Source organism: Zootoca vivipara, chromosome 5, assembly GCF_965207765.1.
Source record: "Zootoca vivipara chromosome 5, rZooViv2.hap1.1, whole genome shotgun sequence".
NCBI classification, from domain to species: Eukaryota; Metazoa; Chordata; class Lepidosauria; order Squamata; family Lacertidae; genus Zootoca; species Zootoca vivipara.
In genome coordinates, this window is record NC_142588.1 from 32,970,353 (window position 1) to 32,987,717 (window position 17,365).

The 17,365-nt window shown below is 44.1% G+C and overlaps 1 protein-coding gene and 1 pseudogene across 2 annotated transcripts; both read left to right on the forward strand.

The window, feature by feature from the left end:
• The first annotated feature begins 7,727 nt into the window (after positions 1-7,727).
• On the forward strand, positions 7,728-11,244 carry LOC118096311 (interferon-induced protein with tetratricopeptide repeats 5-like). Its single transcript, XM_035137964.3, has 2 exons — positions 7,728-7,885; positions 9,807-11,244. The coding sequence occupies exons 1-2, from the start codon at positions 7,830-7,832 to the stop codon at positions 11,242-11,244; spliced, it is 1,494 nt and encodes a 497-aa protein (XP_034993855.3). The 5' UTR covers positions 7,728-7,829.
• A 2,171-nt stretch (positions 11,245-13,415) lies between these two features.
• On the forward strand, positions 13,416-15,370 carry LOC148685637 (interferon-induced protein with tetratricopeptide repeats 5 pseudogene; annotated as a pseudogene). The gene has a single exon (XR_015950188.1). The product of XR_015950188.1 is annotated as an interferon-induced protein with tetratricopeptide repeats 5 pseudogene (transcript).
• Positions 15,371-17,365: the final 1,995 nt, after the last annotated feature.

The following is a 17,365-nucleotide window of genomic DNA, read 5'->3' on the forward strand; positions in this document are numbered from 1 at the left end:
TGCTTATTTGAAATTGTTAAACAGAAAATTTAATACAATGATTATATAAAAAAGGAGTGGCTGTGGTATGTGATCCATTCAATACCACGAGACTGGGAATTGTAGCTCTGAGAGATCGGCACCCTTAACAGACTACAGTTCCCAGGATTCGTTGGGGGACAGTGAGACTGTTAAGTGTCATAAGTGTGCTCTCAGTGTGTGTTGGAGAAGTGACCCATTTGGGATTGGGCTTTTACAGCACATAGAATCACAGAAATGTAGAGTTGAATGGGACCCCAAGGGTCATCTAGTCCAACCCTCTGCAACACATGAATCCTGCCCACAGCCATCCCTGGGTGGGCAGGAGTCCCCAACCTTCTAGTTAACAGCCAGGTGCACTGGCCTATTGTGCCACAAGGAACTGGGTGCACGTTACTGACTCGGGTCTGAGAGCCCAAGCTTGGTGAACCGTTTTGGTTTCCTGAGTGTTATGCAGAAATCCCAACAGGGTTGCAGTGGTTTGAGTGTCAGGACTAGAATGAGACCCAGGTTTGAATCCACTCAGCCATAAAGCTGAGAGTGACCTTAAACTAGTCATTGAACTCTCAGTCTTGCCTACCTCACAGGGTTGTGAAAACAAAAGGGAGGGAACACACCAGAAAGAGAAAGTGGGAGAAGAAACAGATGATGAGGGAGAGCTGAATTCTTTTGGATGCCACCTGGGTGCTCTTCTGGTAAGAATACGCAAACATAAAGGTAATGACGACTTATCCACTTGCTCAGCATCACTGAAGTGAAAAGAGAGGTCACACAACCACTAAAATGGTCTGACATTTTGACCAACAATACAATGAAAATGAGTTCACCATAGCTGCCAAGTTTTCCCTTTTCTCGCAAGGAAGCCTATTCAGCATAAGGGAATTTCCCTTTAAAAAAGGGATAACTTGGCAGCTATGGTTCACTAATACCTCAGTGGGCGAAATGTGACAAGACACTAGCAAATGAAAGTGTCCGTTGAAGCATTGTGGTGGGTGGGAGAACCATACAAGTTTTTATACAAACCACTTGATTCCCCCCACCCCCCAAATAATAGGCAACCAGTTTTTAAAAGCAAGAAAACTTTGCACTATCTATGACAGGAAGAATGGACTTGTTCACGAAGTTGCTTCAAATGCAACTTTGATAAACCGCTTTCTTCACACAGGAAACCCTAGCTTCCAAGTAGGTGGACCCTGTTCTAGAAAAAAGTGTGAAAATTAAGAAAATTGTTAATTTAATCAAAAGCTCATGAAACCTCATACAAAGTTCTCTGCAAAGGAGTGGGCTCTGCACTTCAAACTCTTGTTACGCATAAAAGTGAGGTGATTGTCAGGAGGACAATTGCTCACAAGGCTGTTCTGGTTTTCTTCAGAAATAAATAATCAGCATGTGCTTCGTTTGACAACTCATTGCGGCTTTTACCACTTTTGACTGGTTTTTGAGTGGTTGACTGGTTGATCAAAAAGTAAATAATTGCTTGCATCAAAGGAGAAGTTATGTAATATGTAGAGCAGTTAATTTGTTCAGTGCCTATTTCCTCCCAAAACTATGTGAGAATGTACAGTGAGTACAATTATTCACTGTGGAAACAGAGTCACTGGAATCAAGATATGAGTTACAAGAACAGTTCCTTGAGCTCCCTTGTGACACAACCTTAAAAGGGAAATTTCAGCAAGTAACATTACCAAAGTTTTGGATTTCAGTGACTAAAAGAATACATACCCAGAATTGGAAAGTGAAACCATCATCTACCCACTTCTATTTTGTATACCACTTGTCTTGTGATCAAACTTCTCAAGAATCATGATCCAAAAAACAAAACAGTTCAGCTGCATGGAATGAGATGTGACTTAGCCTTTCTAATATTACTCCTCGCAGGAATGAAATCCGGAAGAACAAACATGCCCAGATGACTCACTGAAATTGTGAGCAAGTCTGAGGAAAAACTCAATGGTTTTCAATAGCTTCTCAATAGCTTTGGGCAAAGAACAACTATTTAAAAAAATCCCTGGTTTTCAATACGTAGTAGCAATACTAAGCTTGCTCTGTGAATTGTCATTTTAGGATTAATCATGTGCCTTATTAGTGCTATTACCGGTAAATATAAATAAAAATGAATATGTGGAAGTAGGTCCCATGTTGCAGATTAGGAGTCAGAGGTGGGTCTTGGGTCTGGGGCATTTGAAGCCCACTACTCTAAAGCATTGGACGTGGGTGGCACTGTGGGTTAAACCACTGAGCCTAGGGCTTGCTGATCAGAAGGTCGGCGATTCGAATCCCCGCAACGGGCTGAGCTCCCGTTGCTTGGTCCCAGCTCCTGCCAACCTAGCAGTTCGAAAGCACGTCAAAGTGCAAGTAGATAAATAGGTACTGCTACAGTGGGAAGGTAAACGACATTTCCGTGTGCTGCTCTGGTTCACCAGAAGCAGCTTTGTCATGCTGGCCACATGACCTGGAAGCTGTACGCTGGCTCCCTCTGCCAATAACGCAAGATGAGTGCCGCAATCCCAGAGTCGGTCACGACTGGACCTAATCGTCAGGGGTCCCTTAACCTTTACCTTTTTACTCTAAAGCATAGAGTGCTAGTGAAATTCTTAAGAAGGTTTATTGCAGGGGTCCCCAAACTAAAGCCGGGGGGCTGGATGCGGCCCAATCGCCTTCTAAATCCAACCCGCGGACGGTCTGGGAAGCAGCATGTTTTTACATGAGTAGAATGTGTCCTTTTATTTAAAACACATCTCTGGGTTATTTGTGGGGCCTGCCTGGTGTTTTTACATGAGTAGAAGGTGTGCTTTTATTTAAAATGCATCTCTGGGTTATTTGTGGGGCATAGGAATTCGTTCATATTTTTTTTCCAAAATATAGTCTGGCCCCCCACAAGGTCTGAGGGACAGTGAACCGGCCCCCTGCTGAAAAAGTTTGCTGACCCCTGGTTTATTGTTTTGTCTCACAATGTCTCTGAATACCGCAGAACTGTAACAACGAACATATTTTAGCCAAGATGATGTAGTAACACTGGACAAACAGCTGGTTTCTATTTTTGTTGAAAACACAAACATAACTACCAAAGAAAGGTAACTATGGTAGCTTGTGAATATCACAGCACCACCCTGTGGTACAGAGGCAAATATGGCATGATGCCTTGTTTGAGCAAAACCTCAAGTCTTTCTTTCTTTCTTTGTAAATAAAATAACTGTATGCGCTCTATACAACACCTTATATATAATCCAAAGGACTATATTCCTTTTACACAGCATCTTTGTGATCCAAAAGGATCACTTTCTTGCTGAAATATGCTGTTTGGTGAATTTTCGTTGTACATGTTTTGTTCTTTGAATTTTCATGATCTTGACCTAAGAGCTGTGCAGGAGTCCTGGAGCCTTGGACTCTCCTCACTGCCTTTGGCTGTTGCAAAGCAGAGGAGCAAACCCTAGGCTGGCTGGAGCCTTCCGCCTGGCTTGCTTTGTCTCCCCTCCTGCATTCCCTGCCTTGCTGCTAAGGATGGGCAAAGGGGCATCTTCCATGTTGCAAGGAACGAATGGTTCCAGAAAACTGGGGTGGGTGGAGAGAGGCAGATCCAACATATTTCCTTTTAGCAGAAAGACAGCAAAACAGACCTTTGTGTGTGTGTGTGCCTGGGGCATACTATGTAGGTGGTGAGCTGTGTCTGTCCACTACAAATTTATGCAGGCCTGTTTTAACACACACATGCAATCTGGTATTGAAAAATGGATGGGTGGATCACATGCATTAAAAACAAAAAGAGGACACCCCCTGAGTAAAAGAAACATGTACAGAGAACCAAAATTAAGTAACAGTGCAATGTTGGGTAATCCTTACTTTCACATCTCTGCACACCAGAAGGTGGGTGTGAAGCAGGCGTTGGCTTATCTGCTTCCTCCTTTTCCCCTGACTGGCAGAGAAGTTCTACTGACACTGCTTTTCTTCCAAATTCAGACCCCAGCAGGCAAGCTAAAAGTACAGCGATAGCACTAGGCTGGTGGCATCAGGCTAGCCTCCTTCCTCACTTAGCATCTACTAAGACTGCCCGGCAGGCACTCCTCACTCCTTGCCATCATTTGTATGGTTATGGCTACCCTGAGCAAGCAAACAAGCACACAGCTACTCTCAGTGGCATTTCAAATTGATGTCCACTTCAAACTGCATGTGTGCAAGCAAGCACCACTTTTGAAACACATGCTTCCATCGTCCCCTGGCCAGGTGCATCTGTGTGGAAGACATACGGTACACATGCAAAACAACAACAACAACAACACCCAAAAGGCATATACAGTATACATATAGTCAGTCAGTTTTATTGCACATAGCCAAAGGCTGCCGCAATGTACACAGAATCGTTCAACAATTAAAAGGAAATATGCTAGATTAATACTAAAAACTAAAAACATTTATATCCTCAAAACATTACCTACTCTAACAGAGCTATAAAGGTAAAGGGACCCCTGACCATTAGGTCCAGTCGTGACCGACTCTGGGGTTGCGCGCTCATCTCGCATTATTGGCCGAGGGAGCTGGCGTATAGCTTCCAGGTCATGTCATGACAAAGCCGCTTCTGGCAAACCAGAGCAGCAAACCAGAGCAGCACATGGAAACACCGTTTACCTTCCCGCTGTAGGCAGTGCTTTCGAACTGCTAGGTTGGCAGGAGCTGGGACCAAGCAACGGGAGCTCACCCCGTCACAGGGATTCGAACCGCCGACCTTCTGATCAGCAAGCCCTAGGCTCAGTGGTTTAACCACAGCACCACCTGGGTCCCTAACAACAGAGCTATAGAAATACCTTAATATACAGGTTAAGACTTTAAATAATAAAATTTATAGGCTAAAATCACCACATGGCCACTAATATATTAAAAAATAATGTTAATTAATACAATGTACAATTATATTTGGAGTTTGGTGATAAAGCTAGAATGTAGGTAGGGTCAAATAAATCCATCTCCTTTACAGTTGATGGCTATCCAGAATGCAGCAGCTAGACTGGTGACTGGGAGCGGCCGCCGAGACCACATAACACCGGTCCTGAAAGACCTACATTGGCTCCCAGTACGTTTCCGAGCACAATTCAAAGTGTTGGTGCTGACCTTTAAAGCCTTAAATGGCCTCGGTCCGGTATACCTGAAGGAGCGTCTCCACCTCCATCGTTCTGCCCGGACACTGAGGTCCAGCGCCGAGGGCCTTCTGGCGGTTCCCTCATTACGAGAAGCCAAGTTACAGGGAACCAGGCAGAGCGCCTTCTCGGTAGTGGCACCCACCCTGTGGAATGCCCTCCCACTAGAGGTCAAAGAGAACAACAATTACCAGACCTTTAGAAGGCATCTCAAGGCAGCCCTGTTTAGGGAAGCTTTTAATGTTCGATGGATTTTTGTATTTTAATGTTTGATGGATTTCTGTATTTTAGAATTTCTGTTTTGTTGGAAGCCGCCCAGAGTGGCTGGGGGAACCCGGCCAGATGGGCGGGGTATAAATAATAAATTATTATTATTATTATTATTATTATTATTATTATTATTATTATTATTATTATCTTGGCTATATAATTTGCTCTAATTTTCCTAGCGGCAGTTGCTACATGCCAGGTCACATACATATCTGTGTCTGCAAGGAGATATAAAATTATGTCGGAGGGGTTCTGGCCAGGGGACCTTGTCATTATAGGTGCTAAAAATCGTTCCCTTACTTCATTATATAAGGGACAGCACAAGATATAATGCATAAGGTCCTCTACTCCAGGACATCCCCTAATGCAAACACGATCGTTTGTTGGTATGTCTCTGTGTCTCCCATCTCTATAAGCAGAGTTTATTGTATTTAATCATAACTCTGTAAAAGCTTTCCGAAGTTGTACAAAAGTAAGTTCATTGAAATAAGGTGTTTGTTCATGGGCCTCTCTAAGTTTAAAATATCATGGGGCACATGGGGCGCATGTGGATGTATACATAGAGTTTAGGTTGACCACGGCCCTTATGGTTCATTTAAAAATATTTTTCTGGGAATATAAGGGAAGTTCTTTGATCTCGGTCACTGAGAGGTCATATTTGCCCATCAGTTGGGCAGCGTGATGTACCCAGTTTTTAAGGGGTAATCCATTCAGGCATTTTTTTATTTTATTTTTTTGGTAGCCTGGTGTTGTCCATCTGTTGAATTCTAAACCAATAGCAGAGGATTCTTTTATCTATTTGGCTCTCTATGCTCAACATGCGAGTTTCCAGCCTAACCATGGCAGATTGCACGTATTTAGGTAAACCTAAAAAGACTCTTAAAAAATAATTCTGTGCGGGTTCCAAACCGGAAACCTTTGAGGTACCCCAAACCTCTGCACCATATAAAATCTGGGCCATTGATTTTGCTTTATACACAGATAAAGCTGGGTTAACCAGATTTCCACCTTTACAAACAGCGAATTTCAAAATAGCTTTTGCTGATCTAAAGGCTTGCAATTTAATATTAGATAGCTGTATATTCCAAGATGCCATTTCTGAATAAACCAATCCCAGATATTTAAACGTATTTACTTGGTTTATAATGTGTTCGTCCAGGTGCCAAACATGCTTTTTAGGGCGCTTCCCAAATACAATGACCTGCATCTTATCGTAGCATTTACACCTTTATAAAGCATTCCTTGTGCAATATGAGCTTAATTTCGCAAGCAGCTGTCTCAGGCCCACCTGGGTTCTAGATACAAGTACTAGGTCAGGCATCCCCAAACTTCGGCCTTCCAGATGTTTTGGACCACAATTCCCATCTTCCCTGACCACTGGTCCTGCTAGCTAGGGATCATGGGAGTTGTAGGCCAAAACATCTGGAGGGCCGCAGTTTGGGGGTGCCTGTACTAGGTCATCAGCATACATTAAGACCGGGAGTTTTTGGTCGGAAATTGTGACAGGGGCAAACTGTAGGCCCTCCAGTTATTTAACCATGTCATTAATATAAAAATTAAACAGGAAAGGCACCAAAATGCTTCCCTGTTTGACTCCAGTAATGGTCTTAATTCTAGTAGTAAGATGACCGGCCAGATCCACCTTTACTTGTATTGATGTGTCAGTATATAATGTTTTGATGAGAAATAATAGACGACGGTCTATATCCAATTATTTCCCAGTTCCTGCCACAATGCGTGTCTAGGGACCGTATCGAAAGCTGACTTTAGATCGATAAAAGCGACATATAGTTTTTGCTTCAAATTATGGATGTACCATATGTATTAACTAAGAAAGAAGCCCCTTGTGACTTACTAATAGGGGTCGAAAAGAAATTGGATACAGTTTGGATTTAAAGGCAAAATCACCAATAATCTGCACTTTCCAGAAACATCACGTGAATTGAAACAGGCATTCTTCACAATTCACACTTCCCTGAATTTTCCCATGCAGTTCTCCACCCATCTCTTAAGTTTCACTTTCCACTTAAATATCCTGTTGTGTACTACAGGAGGCAACTATTTAAAAACAGTTGAACTGAACAGAAGCATACCCCTTCTGTACTCAAGTGTGGCTCAGGCTGCAAATCTACAGTATATGCACACTTATTGTGGGGCTCACTTGTTTTTCAGCATTTATAGGATTCAGCTTTTACTCCCTGGTAGTACGGTAGTCTAGTCTAAACAGTGTCATGGGATCAGAGGAACAGGAAGCAGATTCCCTTTTTGGGGTGTGTGTGTGGTTTCTGTTTCCAGGATTTTGAGCTCATAAGTTTCACTTTCCATTTTCCTTTGACAAGCAGATAACAGATTCTCCTAAACACTGTGAAGGGCTATAAAGAGGAAGGAGCTCTCCCTACCATACCCAGTTTTATGAGAAGACGAAGGTCAAGTTTCATTACACCTTATAAGCAATCTGAGATTATGGGGTAAGTAACAAATAATACGTTACTGTGTACAGTGCTTGCTTCTTGTTTATACAGTATTATTCATATGAATGCTATAGATAAAGAAACACTTTTTCTCCCTTTGCTCTGCCAGGTAAAGAAATATAGATAGATAAAGAAATATGGAGCTTTAAAATTACTTGAGGGAGGGCATTTGAGACTGGTCGCTATCACAAAAAAGACCCACTGTGGCATTGTCACCAAATGGGAATTCATTGGTACTGGGATGACTCTCAGAAAAACTTAGAAAATTGGTTTACCACGTAACCACCTCACCTACTTGGTTTTGTAGAGAGTTACCCATGTAGGAATACTTCTCTGCCTGACTCACCAGTTAGCTGCATTTTTTAATTCAAAAAGCCTCTTTCTCAATAAACAGCAGAGAAATGCAGTGAACTGGAGATTCAAGATGAGACCTATTCCTGCCTGGTTAGCTCGCTGTATTTTCTCTCTGTACTTTGGGATAGATATTTTTTGCTTCCTCGGCATGCACCAATGACACCAAGCTGAGAAAGTGGGATCTAGGTCAAGGTTACCAGATGTCCCTGTTTCCTGGGGACAGTCCCTGGATTTACAAACCAGTCCCCATACAAAATCCATTGAAGTTGAAAAGTGTCCCCGGATTCATTGAAAAAAAAATCTGGTAACCTTAATCTAGGGGCATGAGTGCACAAAAAAGGCAAGCAGAGAGTACATGAATTTGGTGTGTATGTGTTATTTAGCCTCACACACTTTGGACCCTAGTTGTCACGGGTCCGAGGACTCTTGGCCAGTGGCTGAGCTGGGGTTTTGGTACCCGGAGTGGTGGGGCAGGGCACGTCACCCACAGGGGTGTGGGGTGTGGCACGGCGCCCATGCGAGGGGATGGGGAGAGGCGAGGTGGGGGAAGAGCACTTTAGAACACACTTTAAGAGTTCCCTCCATCCGAGGGGCTAGATGTAAAATGTTCTTTTGTACTCAGAAGGCATGAATGTGTGTGGGGGGGATTTAAAAGATAGTTTTTAATTAGTCTGGACTTTCAGTAGTAAAAGTGACAGCTGATCTTTTAGAAAGTAAAGGAGGGGGGGGAAGAAGAGGAGGGCGGCGGCACAAAGTTTTACAGATAACTTGACTTTTGCCCTCCTCCCCACCCCCATCCTGATCTGGCGAGTTGCATTGCAAGTGAGAGAGGAAGCAACAGCAGCAGCGCATTTATTGCTGTCTCACTGCTTATTCATGATGCAACCCTGTGTGTGCTTACTTGGGAATAAGTGCCATTAAACTCAATGGTACTTGCTTCCGAGTAAACATATGTAAGGATGCACACACCCACACCTCTTTTTCCCTTTGGCGTTGGCTCCATTGCTTAGCTAATTATTGAAAGGCCGTGAAAAGGAGCCCTGAACTTCAAAAACCTTCATTTGTTTCTTTAAATATATATATATATCTAGTGCGCCCTTCAAAGCAGACTTTTTTGCCTGTTGTGCTTTGTGTCTTCGCAACAGCAGCTCTGTAAAAACCTGGTGTGGGAGAAGCAACGTAAAGCAACCAATACCTGTGACTGATAGACACCCATTTCCCCTTCTTGTCTGTCATCGCTTTGCCTTAGCAATCCCTCGTAGTCCCAGGGATCACTGGCCGCTTCTCTGGGGAGTCCTGCCCATTCCGGACCTCTCTCTCTCTCCTCTCCCTCTCTGCCCACTCCCGCTCACTCCTTGCCAGGAGAGGCTCTATGACTTGCATGAGAGCAGCCAGGAGCCAGCACAGGGGGGTGGGCTGCGGCTGCATCTTTCTCCCTTGCACGCTCTGTCAATATGGGATGCTCTGTCAATATGGGAGGACCAATACAAATAATGATAAGCTTGCCTCAGCCTTTCTTTGCAACTTAGTAATGTGTCTGTCTCTTTTTATTTTCATTGTGTAGTGACATTTCCAAGGATCCTTTATATAAAATACTCCAGCAAATGGACTGCCATTTTACGTGGACATTGCTGGAGGAAGACATTGTTCCTGATGAATTAGAGGGAAGAATTGCTGACCAGATCAAGTTTTTAGGGGGCAGAGTTCAACGTTATAACCTGCTGGCCTATGTAAAGTATTTGAATGGCAAGAAAGAAGAGGCTTTGGAAATTTTACAAAAAGCTGAAGAGAATGTAAAAATAGAGGATCCAGAAGAAGTCGGAAAGGCAAGCCTTGTTACATGGGGCAATTATGCGTGGGTGTATTACCACATGGACAAACTTACAGAAGCACACACCTACATTAAAAAGGTGGAACGTACCTGCACGCAACATGGAAGTGCCTCTCCTTATAGGATGGAACTCCCACAGGTGTGCTGTGAAAAGGGGTGGGCACAGCTAATGTTTGGCCAGAATTATACTGCAGAAGCCAAAAAGAGCTTTGTAAAGGCCCTGGAAAAAGAACCTGAAAACCCGGAATTCAATTCTGGCTATGCAATCTCAGTCTATCGCCTGGAGAAAGGGTATGAAAGAAGATCTGCTGCAGAAGGTTCATCTCTGGAGTTCTTGAAGAAGGCAGCAAAACTGAATCCGGATGATGCCTTTGTCTTGTCATTCCTTGCATTGAAGCTGCAGGAAACTAGGAAAGTGGAAGAAGGAGAAGAGTTCATTGAAGAAGCGCTAGGCAAACACCCTGGCCTTCCTTATGTGCTGAGGTACGCTGCCATGTTTTACAGGAAAAAAGGTGATGTGGAAAGATCCCTGGAGCTCTTGAAGGAGGCATTGATCTTGACACCAAACTCAGGCACCCTGCATTACCAGATGGGGCTTTGCTACAGAGCACAGTATTTGAAACTTAATGGATCAAAAGACCTGTATCAGGACAGTGAACAGATGGCAGAACTGATCAGACTGTGCATCTTTTATTTTAAAGTGGCAGTGGAACGCAAAACCAAACATGTTTATGCTTATCTGAACCTTGCAAATATGTATGCAGAAGGGAAAGAGTTCCAAAAAGCAGAGGAGACATTTCAGAAAGCATATGCAGCAAAGAAGCTCACTTGTTCAGAGGAACAGCAGCTCCACTTCAATTACGGGCACTTTCTGGAAAATCACAAAAATTCAGAATCTGAGGCTGTTGAACTCTATCTGGCTGGGCTGAGGATTGAAAATGAATCATTTGAGAGAAATAAATGCAAATGGAATTTGAAGACGTTAATAGAAAAGAGAATTAAGGAAGGTCCTGCAGATGCTAAGAGTTTGGGCATCCGTGGATTCATTCACCAGCTCGATGGGGAAAAGCAGCAAGCAATTGAGTGTTATGAACAAGCTCTGGAAATGGATCCTGAGAATGAAGAATATGGCAGTGTTCTCTTGGAGTTGAGGCATTCTGTACAAAGGTAAACATTTCTACACGTGGTGCTTTGAGCTACTTTATTAATAGTGTGTGTGTGTGTGTGTGTGTGTGTGTGTGTGTGTGTGTGTGTGAACATTCACCACCTCCTTGTTCCACAGTATTCCATTCTTATTCCATTACAGTCCAGGAATTAAGTTGATGATGGTCTTGTTAAGGCTAAGCATTTTACTGTTTTGGATGTTATTGCTCTGGCCGCTATGTTTTATAGCCTCCCTTAACAAATTATTACTGTAGCCACTCCCTTAATAGATTGTGGTAATTATGCAAGAGTCCCTAATTGCATGTAAATGCATATTGTAGAAGTGCATGCTTCCTCGTGTGAAAAAGCCCTTGCCTGAGGAAAACTAGCATTTCATAGGGACAGTCTAAGCTTGTTCTCCCATCTGCACTTTGTAGTGAGCTGTCCACAGACACTCGACTTGCAATTGTGTAGGAGGCCCTGAGCACATGCCGGTTCTGTTCCAATTTCTCCCAGGCAGTATACTCACTCTACCCCATAAATTCTTGCATTGAGGGGGAAGCAGGCACGTAGCAATGGATGGGTGAAGGGGGCGGGCCGCCCCTAGCTCCACTCTGGAGGGGGCAGTGCGTGCAGGGGCAGCGCCCCCGGCCCCTGGCCCGCCCCTTGCCTCCTCCGCCCAAGCAGGAAGAAGTAGAGTGCACTATGGAGCAGGTTGCTGGGTGGTGGCGGCGGTGGCGGCAAACCACGAGCAAGCCTCTCTGCGGCTTGCTCGCAGTTTGCCGGCGCCGCCCGGCAACCCACTCCGTAGTGCGCACTGCTTCAGAGCGCACCAGCCGAGCAGAGCAGCAGCGCCAACCCATACGGACAGCACAACCTGGCGCATGCGTCATTACGTCACGACACATGCGTCAGGACGCATGCGCGCTGCGGAGCGACGCCCCGCTCCCAAGGGGTGCCGCCCCGGGCAGCAAGCAGCACCGTTTGCCACTGGAGGGAAGGTCTACATGGCCGTTAAACAGTGGTAGAAGACATACTTTGCATGCACAACCTCCCAGGCTCAATCCCTGATGGGCAAGCTGGGCAAGATTCCTGCTTGAAACCCTGGGGAGCCACAGCCAATCAGTGCTGATGCTAATGTCTTATTGACGCCAATGTGCAGTGCATTTCCCAGACAGAAAAACTGGTAGTTCATCTCCAGCTTGGATTTCATTCTAAGATGGGAAATACTGGTAATTTGCGAGTTTTTAAAATTGACCTCTCGGTTGAGGCAGGCTTTTACTGGCAACCCTAGTTAGGATGGTTGACTAGATCAGGGGTCAGCAAACTTTTTCACTGTCCACTGTCCCTCAGACCTTGTGGGGGGCCGGACTATATTTTGAAAAAAAGTATGAACAAATTCCTATGCCCCACAAATAACCCAGAGATGCATTTTAAATAAAAGGACACATTCTATTCATGTAAAAACACCAGGCAGGCCTCACAAATAACCCAGAGATGCATTTTAAATAAAAGGACACATTCTATTCATGTAAAAACATGCTGATTCCCGGACCGTCCGCGGGCCGGATTGAGAAGATGATTGGGCCGCATCCGGCCCGCCGGCCTTAGTTTGGGGACCCCAGGACTAGATGGAGTCTGGTTCAAATCTAGCAAAACCTTTTTAGGTTCTTAAAACAAAAAGCACTCGTTTGATGTTTGCAGATGCCAGCATACAGTAAACCTTTCTGACAAGCTTTAGTTAGTCTTTAGCTTGCACATGGAGGAAACATGCTGCACATGGCTTACATGTGAAATTTCATTTCATTTCACTTTTTAATTTGTATACCGCCTTTCTATATTACTATACAAAAGGCGTTTTACAACAACATTCACATGAAAGAACACACGCCTTACAATAATCTGATCCAACACAAAAAGTCATAATAAAACATAACTTTAAAATGGAATGACTTATATCAAATAATATCATGTGAATACATATCAAAGGAATCCAGTACAGACCCACCAAGATAGCACAGCAACTAGTAAGTGCTAGCTGTAAACATGGAAGAAAAACCAAGAGGTTAAAAAAATGCACAAATGAAGTCAGTTGCCAAACACCTTTCTAAAAAAATAGGATGATATGCAGGAATCTGCCTTTCTTTGCAAAAATTTTAAAGTGCCTCTCTTCCCCCCCCCTCTCAATTTTGCAGCGAAAAACTTTTATACGAGATCCTCCAGCAGCTTGAATGCCATTTTACTTGGGCAGTGTTGATGGAGGCCATGGATCGCAATGAATTAGAGGAAAGAATTGCCACAAAGACTGAGCATCTACTATCCAACGTCGGAATTTATAACCTGCTGGCCTATGTAAAATACTTGAATGGCAAGCAGGAAGAGGCTCTGGAAGATTTACAGAGGGCTGAAGAGGCTGTTAAAATAGAGTACCCGGAAGAAGTCGAAAAGGCAAGCCTTGTTACATGGGGCAACTATGCTTGGATGTACTGCCGCATGGGCAAACTTACAGAAGCACAGACCTACGTAAACAAGGTGGAAACTACCTGCAAAGAAAATGGAAGTGCCTCTCCCTATAGGATGGAACTCCCACAGACGTACTATGAAAAGGGGTGGGCACAGCTAATGTTTGGCCAGAATTATACTGCAGAAGCCAAAGAGAGCTTTGCAAAGGCCCTGGAAAAAGAACCTGAAAACCCAGAATTCAATTCTGGCTATGCAATCTCAGTCTATCGCCTGGAGAAAGGGTATGAAAGAAGATCTGCTGCAGAAGGTTCATCTCTGGAGTTCTTGAAGAAGGCAGCAAAACTGAATCCGAATGATGCATTAGTCTTGCCTCTCCTTGCGTTAAAGCTGCAGCAAACTAATAACACTGAAGAAGGGGGAAAGTATATCAAGGAGGCCCTCGAAAAGAACCCAAGCGTTCCTTACGTGCTGAGGTATGCAGCCATTTTTTTTAGGAAAAATGGTGATGTGGAAAGATCCCTGGAGCTTTTGAAGAAAGCATTGAGCTTGACACCAAACAAAGCCTTCCTGCATCACCAGATAGGGCTTTGCTACAGAGCAAAGTATTTTGAGATTAAAAAATCAGGAGACAGAGAACAGAAGGCAGAATTGATCAGGCTATGCATTTTTTATTTCGAAGAGGCGATAGAGCGCAAAACCAAATTTGCCCTTGCTCACCTGGATCTTGCAAACATGTATGCACAAGGGAAAGAGCTCCAGAAAGCAGAAGAGACTTTTCAGAAAGTGTTTACAATGAGGAAACTTACTTGTTCAGAGGAACAGCAGCTCCACTTCAATTATGGGCGCTTTCTGGAATACCACAAAAAAATGGAATCTGAGGCTGTTGAACACTATCTGGCCGGGCTGAGAATTGAAAGTGAATCACTTCCAGGATATCAATGCAAGCGTAATTTGAAGAAGTTAATAGAAAAGAGAATTAAGGCAGGTCCTGCAGATGCTACGAGTTTGGGCATCCGTGGATTCATTCACCAGCTCGATGGGGAAAAGCAGCAAGCAATTGAGTGTTACGAACGAGCCCTGGAAATGGATCCTGATAATGAAGAATATATCAGTGCTCTTTTGCAGTTACAAAGCTAAACGTTTCAATATGTGGTACTTGGTTCTTCCTTCAAGCTCTTCCATATATATATATATATATATATATATATATATATATATATATATATATAATAATTTTTATTAAATAGAAACATTTAGGGTTATGAGATATTAATATATAATGCTTTTAAAACATGTAACATGACGCCTTTTGTTTTTAAAAGTGAAGTAAGCTGTCTTTTTAATTCTGTTGAACTGAAAACTTAAACTGTGAGCTTTGCAGAGCAGAATGTATCAACTTCAGTAAGAAATAGTTCCGGTCTGCACAGTAACCAGAGCAAAATAGTTACATCTCTGTGTTGGTTTGCACGTGACTGGATTTTGCTGGCTAAGAAACAAAGAAACAGGTTTGACCTAGCACAGTGATGGCAAACCTTTTAGAGACCGAGTGCCCAAACTGCAACCCAAAACCCACTTACCGGTATTTATTGCAAGGTGCCAAGACTGCATTTTAACCTGTATATCTCATTTTTAATGTGTGTCTTATGTTTCTTCTTTATGACAGCTGTTGTAATAAATAATCTTTCATAAAAGTTATTGCATTATATTCTTCATTAAATCATCTTTCCATTGATATATAATTTTATGGTATAACTCAGTGCTTTTTCCCTTAAAAAAATGTTTAGGGGTACTCTCATTTTGACTCAAGAAAACCACCACGGGGCGGGGGGGGGGGATAAATACAGTTCAAATCAGGGGAAATAAATACTGTTCAAATTGAGAAAAATAAATACAGTGGTACCTCAGATTTCGAACAGCTTAGTTCTCGAACTACTTGGAACCTGAACACTTCCAACCCGGAAATGAGTGTTCCGGCTTTGGAACTTTTTTCAGAAGCTGAACATGCTCTGTTGTGAATATAACTTCCATTTTGAGTGCCACACTTCCGTTTTCCTAGTGAGGGAAGGCGGGCCGGGCGGCAAGCGAGCAGGTAAGGGATGTCATTGCCAACCACCACCACCCAGCCTGCTTCTGCTTGCTCCACTAGGCAGCATTGCTGCTTACACGGGAACTAGTTGGATCAGGGCTGCTCAGCAGCGGAGGTGCAGGCTCCATCACACTTTCCAGTGTGTGGTTTGCAGCTACACTCCCCTCAAGGGAGAAGTTTAAAGGAGTCCCCCACCTCCGCATCAGAGCCCCTGCACCACCTGAAGGCAGCCAGGCTGAATAGTTGCAGGGGTTGGGGAAGGTGGAGGCAGCCCAGAAGCTGCATTTGAGAGCCCCTGCACCACCTGAAGGCAGCCAGGCACTCTTCAGCTGAGCTGCCCAATCCCGCTCCTACAGCAGGAGTGGAGGCGGGGATCTCTCAGCTCAAAGCCTCAGCTCCACTTCTGAGAGATCCCCGCCATACCTGCCAAGTTGCTGTCAGAGAAATAAGGGACCGGGCCGGAAATAGCAGACCGGAAGTAGCAGTGGCGCCATTTTGGAACTGGGCGGAGCATGCTCAGAAGCGACTTTTGATGCTGCTCTGCCCAGTTCCAGAATGGCTGCAGTGCGACTTCTGGGACAGGAGGCAGGCGGGTGTGGAGGACTCCCTGGTCCTGAATGGGGTAACTGTGCCCCTGAAGGACCAGATGCGCAGCCTGGGAGTCATTTTGGACTCACAGCTGTCCATGGAGGCACAGGTCAATTCTGTGTCCAGGGCAGCTGTTTATCAGCTCCATCTGGTACGCAGGCTGAGTTCCTACCTGCCCGTGGACTGTCTCGCCAGAGTGGTGCATGCTCTAGTTATCTCTCGCATGGACTACTGCAATGCGCTCTACGTGGGGCTACTTTTGAAGGTGACCCGGAAACTACAACTAACCCAGAATGCGGCAGCTAGACTGGCGACTGGGAGCGGCCGCCGAGACCACATAACACCGGTCCTGAAAGACCTACATTGGCTCCCAATATGTTTCCGAGCACAATTCAAAGTGTTGGTGTTGACCTTTAAAGCCCTAAACAGCCTCGGTCCAGTATACCTGAAGGAGCGTCTCCACCCCCATTGTTCTGCCCGGACACTGAGGTCCAGCGCCGAGGGTCTTCTGGCGGTTCCCTCGCTACGAGAAGCCAAGTTACAGGGAACCAGGCAGAGGGCCTTCTTGGTAGTGGCACCCACCCTGTGGAATGCCCTCCCACCAGAGAGGTCAAAGAGAACAACAATTACCAGACCTTTAGAAGGCATCTCAAGGCAGCCCTGTTTAGGGAAGCTTTTAATGTTTGATTTCTGTATTTTAATGTTTTGTTGGAAGCCGCGGGGTATAAATAATATATTATTATTATTATTATTATTATTATTATTATTATTATTATTATATGAAAATCCTGGTTGAGAAAATGTTTTAACCATTTTCAAAATGTTTTAAAGAGCTTTTGTGTGCTTTTAAATATGTGTTCTCATTGTTGATTGGTTTGCTGCCTTGGAAGGGTGGGAAAGAAGATGAGGAGTTGGTGGACAATATTGGGGGGGAACCCTCCTCCAAAATCATTTTAATGTTTTTCGTTTCTTTTTAAAGAAGTAAATGAGGTGTAATAAACAGGGTTGGAAA